The following is a 7,755-nucleotide window of genomic DNA, read 5'->3' as shown; positions in this document are numbered from 1 at the left end:
TTTCCTTGGGTCACAGAACACGTTTCTTAGAAGCTGATCCTAGAACCCAGATCTTGCCCTGGGCTGAGCGAGGAAAAACTTCTGCCGAGGATTCTAGCACACTTGGAGGGTGGATGCCAATCTCAAATCAGAAGTGAACCCTTACCCTGTCTGCTGGACACAAAAAAAATTCTCTGGTCTTGACTGAGGTGTCCTAGAAAACCTTTCTCTGTTTCTAGTACAGGGCAAGGCTTTCTCCTACAAGAACATACAAAAGTATATTCAAAAATAAAGAAGGAAACAATGCAGAAAATCAGCAGAAAAGCTATTTCTCTGGAAGATATGAGGGCAGGAGAATGTGCTTTGCCAGGTGCCCTAGCCGGTGACTCATTCTGGCCAGCACTGGGCCTGCCCTGCCCAACACCAGTGGCCTGGGGAGTCCATGGGCAGCCCTCCGATCAGACCTCTATCTGGGTTCCAGTAGCTGGGTTCCCAGGAGACCCCAGGGCATTGGGAGTAACAGCATTTCTCACCCTTTCTGGGCATCCCTGAGTTCTCAGTAAACAGTCTCCAACCTAGGGGCAAAGCAAAATCATGCTTAGGATTCTGCAAAGCAACATCAAGCATCCAGCTCCTCATTTCATTTAGCTTTGTAACTGCCATGTGAGGGAGCGGGGAGCAGGTGGCCCTGCGCAGAATGGGAAATGGCCAACAGACATCTGAAACAAACAACCCTTCGGATGACCCTTCAATATGATATTTTAAAGGTTACCTTGAAATTGTCACAACTACCAAGGTAGCAAAGAAAAAGGTATGCCAGGATCTTCTGACTTTCCACATTGGGGGAAATCTTCCTTCATGGCTTATAGAACATTCATCTGGGTTGTTCTATCAGGTTCATTGTTTCCAAGGAGTGGGACTACCTGTGAAATCAAAACAAACTTGCTTGTAAAGATGAAGGGCTGAGTAATAGCATCCCCTGAGGAATTCCCCCAGGATTAGAAGCTCATAAAACTTTCTGGAGTGAGCAGCTCATCAGTCTAAGCAGGAGCCACAGAGCATCAATGTCTGCAAGCCACTGTGTGGTGGGTACGGTGAGACCCCAGGCTGGAGCAGATGAACCTAGATTCAAACCCTAACTCAGCCACTTAACTACTGGAGCTTCATTGTCTTTGCCTGAAGATTAGAGGGATAATAGCCGTTCTTCTCTAATAATTTTGTTGTGAGGATTATAAATGAGCTAATGGATATAAATTTCTTAGCACAGTGCCTGGCTCGTGAACGCTCAGAAATTTAAGCTGTGATTACTAGCTGTGGAGAGTCTCATGGTCTTTCCTAGCTGCATCAGAGTCTTAAAAGTATTTTCAGTGGGAGTGAGCGGAATATCTGAAAAACAGCGGACCATTGCAGGTGTCTGGGTGTTTCTTTAAAGTGTGGCATATACTCCAAAACATGGTACAGCCTTTTTGAAAAGCAATTTTTTATTGAGACATTTTATTGAGATAACAGACATGTAATGTATTAGTTTAAGAGATATAACATAATGACTTGATATATGTATATTTTGGGAAATATAGTTTATAGTTTAGTTAACATCTGGCACCATATATAATTACAATTTTTTTCTTGTGATGAAGACTTTGAAGACCTACTCTCTCGGCTTCTTTCAGATATACAGCACAGTATCATTAACTATAATAGCCACGCTATACATCACATCCCCAGGACTTCGTTTGCAACTAGAAGTTTGTACCTCGTGACCACCTTACCCATTTCGCTCGCCCCGTACACCCTCTCCCTGGCAACCACCAATCTGTTCTCCGTATCTGTGAGTTTGGTTTTCATTTGTTTGTTTTTGATTTCACATATAAGTTTATAGCCCTTTTGAAACCTTAGGGGCATTCATATCTTGTCCATTTCAGGTTTTTAGACGGCAGGGAATTACTGTGTCAAGATTTTTAATGGTGGGTCTACACAGCGATTTGTCATATTCGTAAGTGCTCGGACAGCCACAGACTCCTCCCCTCAGACGGTAGGAGTGACCACATGGTGAATCAGACACTCACTGCCTTTTCCCTTCTGTCTGCTGCTAAGATCTGAGACATAAAGAAAGGAGACAGGGAGATATAAAGAAGAAAGCACAGGCTCTGGGCCCTGTGAGCAAGAATCCAGATACCCACTCTGCCAGGTAAGTGTTTGGTGGCCCAGGTTCTCAGTTAACCACCCACCTTTTTGGGGCTCTTATTTATTTTTTTATTTATTCATTCACTTATTCAACAAGTGCTTTTGGAGTATACAGTATGTTCTGGGCTACCCTCTGGGTATTTGGAATGCATGAGGGAACAAAACAGACATACCTGTGCCCCGTGGAGGTTACATTCTAATGGAAGGAGAGAGACTCCTAGAAATAAATATGATGCATAAGCAATCAGTGTTTACATACTGGAGATCAAGCTCCAACTCCAACCAGTTGCTGTGATAACAAGTGACAGTCTGGATGTACTGCATGGACTAGAGCAGGCACTTAATAAATTGTTGCGATTATTATTTTTTTAATTGCTCCGAGATTTCTTAAATCCTTTCAACACCATGTGTAGTTTGCACCTACGTATTTATTCATTCCACAAACAACTATTGAGCTGCTACTATATGCTAGAATCTGTAGGAGGTGCCAGGGATACAAGCAAATAGTATAAAAAAAAAACCACGGTCCCTGCCCTTGAGGACTCTGCAGTAGGCTCCACTGTGCACTAGATGAGGACCCTTGAGAGCACAGAGGCAGGAGTGACCTTGAAATCTTGTGTTTCTGTGAATCAGCACAGCCCCCTTCACTGATGATGTCTTTTTTAATTCAATGCATCCCAGCTATGGCTGGTGATTCTAGGAATGCTATGAACCAGGATATGGAGATTGGGGTCACTCCCAGGGACCCAAAGAAGATCCCCAAACAGGCCCGTGATTACATCCCCATTGCCACTGACCGTACTCGCCTGCTAGCAGAAGGCAAGAAGCCCCGCCAGCGCTACATGGAAAAGAGTGGCAAGTGCAACGTCCACCATGGCAACGTCCAAGAAACCTACCGATACCTAAGCGATCTCTTCACCACCCTGGTGGACCTCAAATGGCGCTTCAACCTGCTTGTCTTCACCATGGTCTATACCATCACTTGGCTGTTCTTCGGTTTCATTTGGTGGCTGATTGCTTATATCCGGGGTGATCTGGACCATGTTGGTGACCAGGAGTGGATTCCTTGTGTTGAAAACCTCAGTGGCTTTGTGTCTGCCTTCCTGTTCTCCATTGAGACAGAAACCACCATCGGGTATGGCTTTCGGGTGATCACAGAGAAGTGTCCGGAGGGGATCATACTCCTCTTGGTCCAGGCCATCCTCGGCTCCATCGTCAATGCCTTCATGGTGGGGTGCATGTTTGTTAAGATCAGTCAGCCAAAGAAGAGAGCAGAGACCCTCATGTTTTCCAACAATGCGGTCATCTCCATGCGGGACGAGAAGCTCTGCCTCATGTTCCGGGTGGGTGACCTTCGTAATTCCCACATTGTGGAGGCCTCCATCCGTGCCAAGCTCATCAAGTCCCGGCAGACCAAAGAAGGGGAGTTCATCCCCCTGAACCAGACGGACATCAATGTGGGCTTTGACACTGGGGATGACCGTCTCTTCCTGGTGTCTCCACTCATCATCTCCCACGAGATCAACGAGAAGAGCCCTTTCTGGGAGATGTCTCGGGCCCAGCTGGATCAGGAGGAGTTTGAAGTCGTGGTCATTCTAGAAGGGATGGTGGAGGCAACAGGTAAGACACTTTATCTTCCTTGGCCACAGAACCCTCCCACGTGCTGGGAACCTAGGCCACCAGGGCTAGAAGATGGCAGTCGGTGCCTGAGAATCCTGGGATTCTCAGCCAGCCCAATCTCTAACTGTGATCTGAGGGGTGTTGTCATTCAATCAAGATGGAGTGATAACAACAACTAATGTTTACTGAACCCTCTAACTTCTGGACATAGTTCTAAACTTTAAACAAACAGTATCACACTTAATGCCTTCCCACTCTCTGTAAGATGATGTTCCTTAGGTTACAGATAAAGAAACAGAGGCACAGACAAGCAAGTTATCAGTCTAGTTTCGTCCAAGAGTAAGTCATAGAGCCGGGATGCCTGGGAAGGCAGGGGACCCCAAAGCTGGCCCTTGTTTTCAACAGGCTATCTTGCCCCACCACATCCTGGGGCATGTGTCTACCCAAAAAGAGTCCTGTGATCAGATAACTTGGAGAAATACAGTGAAACAAGGTGCACAGGCTTCTTCACAGTAGGACTTCGTGGTATCTCTACATGCCATGAATCACTCTGTGATTTCCCAAACACAAGGCTTCTCAAAGTCACAGAATCCTCTTTTTGAAGAGGTGTCTATACCCCAGACCTGTGAGGGCAGCTCTTCTGGCTGCCATCCCCGCCCCCCCCCACCCCCCCCGCCCCAGGAAGCTGTCCCTGAGCTTCCCTGTGGAAGGCTGGCTGAGTGAACAGGGGACGAGCCGAAACCAGTCCATCTGCATCTACATAGGCCCAAGCAGATGCCCTCTTCATGGCCGGCCCGGCACCTCCCTGCTCAGCTCTCAAGTCTCATGGGCAGCCAGCAGCAAGGAACTTCCACCATTGCTCAAGGCCAAGGCCTCGGTGCAGGGCTCCAGGGAGCCCGAGGCCAGCAGGAGCACGAGGCCCAGGTCCCACCACTCCTGCCTGAACTCCTGGGGAGAGTTGCCCTCCCGCAGAACCCTGCACCCTGCTTCTTATTCCCTTTCTTCCTCTTTCCCTCTCTTCTTGTCACCCGGTAGACTGAGCACTTGTAGAAAACTCACTCAGGCTCAGAATGATATGTATTTTTCCAATTTCTGCAGCGACACTGGAGGACCACGCCAATCCCATTTTACAGACATAGATGCTGCACCCAGCTTCATGCAGACGGTGTTCGATTCAGGTCTTTCACTTATGAATCTTAAGTGTTGAAATTTCAGGGGCTAGTCACAAAGATGGCCAAACAAGCCTTCCTCACCTTTCAGGAAGCTGGTTGCTGTGCGGGAAACTCAGATGGGGCATCCACAAACCTTTTCATTCGGCCGGAGCCCATGGGACCTGGCCAGGGTGCGAACAGGCTCCGGGGACTGGCATGGAGGGGGCTGCTCGGCCATCTGCTGGGAGCTGGAGCCTGGCCAGGCAGCATATGGTGGCAGCCGAGGGAGCCCCTGGGGCCAAGGACAGCCAGGATGCAGGAAGCCTGCGGCAGAGCTGGGGGCTCGCAGGTCACGCTGCCCTTGGTGCTGCGCTCGGGAGCAGAACACCGGCTGAGTTTCTGGGGGAAGAGCACCACTCTGAGACCACAAAGGAGGGGTCAGGTCAGAGATGTGGGGACAAACAGGAGAGTTGTGCCTTACAGTTCCCCCGTGCCTTCACTGCCACCTACTGTGGAGGGATCAGGGGGTGGCCCAGCTGAACTGGTCCCCCCCCCTGAGTATCCTTCAACATCCGTGGCCCCCGGGTGACCTGCCCTGTCTAATTGACCTCCTTCCCTCCCATGAGTGCAGGGGTCCCCGGGGAGACAAGGGAAGGAGAGCCCCCCACCCACATCTGTTCTCATCTCCGCGACTGTGGTGGCTTGATGGCCACATTACAGAATGGAGCATGCGCTGCTGATTCAGGCTGAGTTTGGATGAGCACAGCCCTGCCATAGCCTGCCTGTGTGTGTCTGGGCAAGTTGCTTAACTCGTCAGCAAAATGAGCATAATACAACTCACGGGGTCGTTGGGGAGATTAGACGATTCGATGGAATATCATACATAAAGCACAGTGCTTGGCACCCACAGGGGCTTCTTTCCTTCCCAAATGCATGCGAAGATGAGTGCCAGGGACAGAGGTAGGGTCTCTTGATACAGGGGGTCCACTGCCACATCCCAAGGGGTAAAACAAATCAGGAAAGCCTCCAGGAGATGTGTCCCACAGGTTCCCGGGGGGGGTCCTGTCCCGCTGTCTTTCCTGAGGCCCCCAAGCCTGCAGACACCTGGTCTGGGTCTAGGCTGCTCAGTGCCCAGCTCGGGGCATCTGCTGAGCCGTGACAGGGGGAGGACCGCATGGAAAGGCCTGGCCCAGGCCAGACCCAGGGAGCAGAGAGCAGGCTGCAAGCCCACAGTGTGGGGGGCACCTCAGGGGTGCCCAGCACTGGAGCACAAATGGGTGGGAAGCAGCCTTGCACTTGGGTCCGGTGTGCACGAGGCCCCTGCCAGAGAAAGCCCACCCTGGGAAGCTGGAGCCAGCTTCTCCTTCGTTCCCGAGAGCACACGCCAGTACCTTCCTTGGCCAGAAGGTTAAATATCAGCAAGCTGTTTTCCTGTGACCCCAAACACAGAGGCTTCTTCATCCATAAACAAAGCTGCTCTCCTCCCTGGAGAGAAAGCAACACCTAAAAATAACATAGGCAAGCAAGGGCTGAGGAGACAGGGAATGGAGGCTTTGGAGCATGCTGCAATCAAGGAGCCAAGGGGTGTGTGTGTGTGTGTGTGTGTGTGTGTGAGAGAGAGAGAGAGAGAGGCTTCTGCCCATATGTGTCTACCCCAAACAATCCCTGTGTGCCCTACAAGATGGTCAGCTTCTCTATATTCACTCCATCTGAATTTATCTTTTTTTAAATTTTTTTTATTTTAAACATTTTTTTTTTTAAGATTTTGTTTATTTATTTGAGAGGGAGAGAATGAGAGAGAGAGCACCCGAGAGGGGGAAGGGTCAGAGGGAGAAGCAGACTCCCTGATGAGCAGGGAGCCCAAAGCGGGACTTGATCTTGGGACTCCAGGATCATGACCTGAGCCGAAGGCAGCCGCTCAACCAACTGAGCCACCCAGGCGCCCTGAATTTATCTTTGTTCAAACCCTTTTCCTGCCTCTTTTGTGTCTCAATCTTCGAGACCTTAATGCTGTTCTCAGGAACCACGTCCCTGGCTCTAGCTATTCCAGAATTATCCACTCCAGTCTCTAGGAACCTACCCCAGAATCTCGCATGTTGGTTTCTAATGTTCTGCCTCTAGCACACCTTGAACTCCTCCAGGGCGAGGACTGTCTTATTCAGCTCTACACCTCCGGGGTGCTTAGCCCAAGCAGAGGTACAACAAATGCTGGCTGGCTGGCTGATGGACGGACGGATGATGGACGGCTGGCGGTGGCCACTCCTAATCTCCGTGCCCTCTGTCCCCACAGGCATGACTTGCCAAGCACGGAGCTCCTACATGGATACCGAGGTGCTCTGGGGCCACCGATTCACACCAGTCCTCACGTTGGAAAAGGGTTTCTACGAGGTGGACTACAACACCTTCCATGACACGTACGAGACCAACACGCCCAGCTGCTGTGCCAAGGAGCTGGCAGAAATGCAGCGGGAAGGCCGGCTCCTCCAGTACCTCCTGAGCCCGCCCCTGCCGGGGGGCTATGCTGAAACAGGGCTGGGTACAGAGGCCGAGCAGGAGGGAGAGGACGAGCCTGAGGGGCTGAGTGGGTCCCGGGAGAACAGGGGCTCCGTGTGAGGACTATACTCGCCCCCCGACCCCCCCTCCCTGGCCTCTGAGCACAGTACCTGCTGCAGAGCTGGGGCGAGGAGGGGTGAAGGAGCTGAGTGCGCTGCTGGGGGGCCCAGGAGCCATCCAGGCTCTGTGGGGAGGAACAGTATATCCGTCCTGGAATCTCCCAGCTCAGGCCTCCCTGAGCAGGTGGCCCCACGCCTGGACCCCTGAG

The 7,755-nt window shown here is 51.0% G+C and overlaps 1 protein-coding gene across 1 annotated transcript; it reads left to right on the top strand.

The window, feature by feature from the left end:
* The first annotated feature begins 2,846 nt into the window (after window positions 1-2,846).
* Window positions 2,847-7,547, top strand: KCNJ5 (potassium inwardly rectifying channel subfamily J member 5). Its single transcript, XM_021696501.1, has 2 exons — window positions 2,847-3,783; window positions 7,225-7,547. Exons 1-2 carry the CDS (start codon window positions 2,847-2,849, stop codon window positions 7,545-7,547), a joined length of 1,260 nt encoding a protein of 419 aa, XP_021552176.1.
* The last annotated feature ends 208 nt before the right edge of the window (window positions 7,548-7,755 follow it).

This window comes from Neomonachus schauinslandi, chromosome 11 (genome assembly GCF_002201575.2).
Source record: "Neomonachus schauinslandi chromosome 11, ASM220157v2, whole genome shotgun sequence".
NCBI classification, from domain to species: Eukaryota; Metazoa; Chordata; class Mammalia; order Carnivora; family Phocidae; genus Neomonachus; species Neomonachus schauinslandi.
This window is presented reverse-complemented; position numbering and strand designations above follow the sequence as displayed.

Coding starts and splice junctions, on each gene's coding strand:
- KCNJ5 (XM_021696501.1), top strand. CDS start 2,847: ATGGCTGGTGATTCTAGGAATGCTATGAACCAGGATATGGAGATTGGG. Junction 3,784..7,224: donor AGGGATGGTGGAGGCAACAG/GTAAGACACTTT, acceptor CTGTCCCCACAG/GCATGACTTGCCAAGCACGG.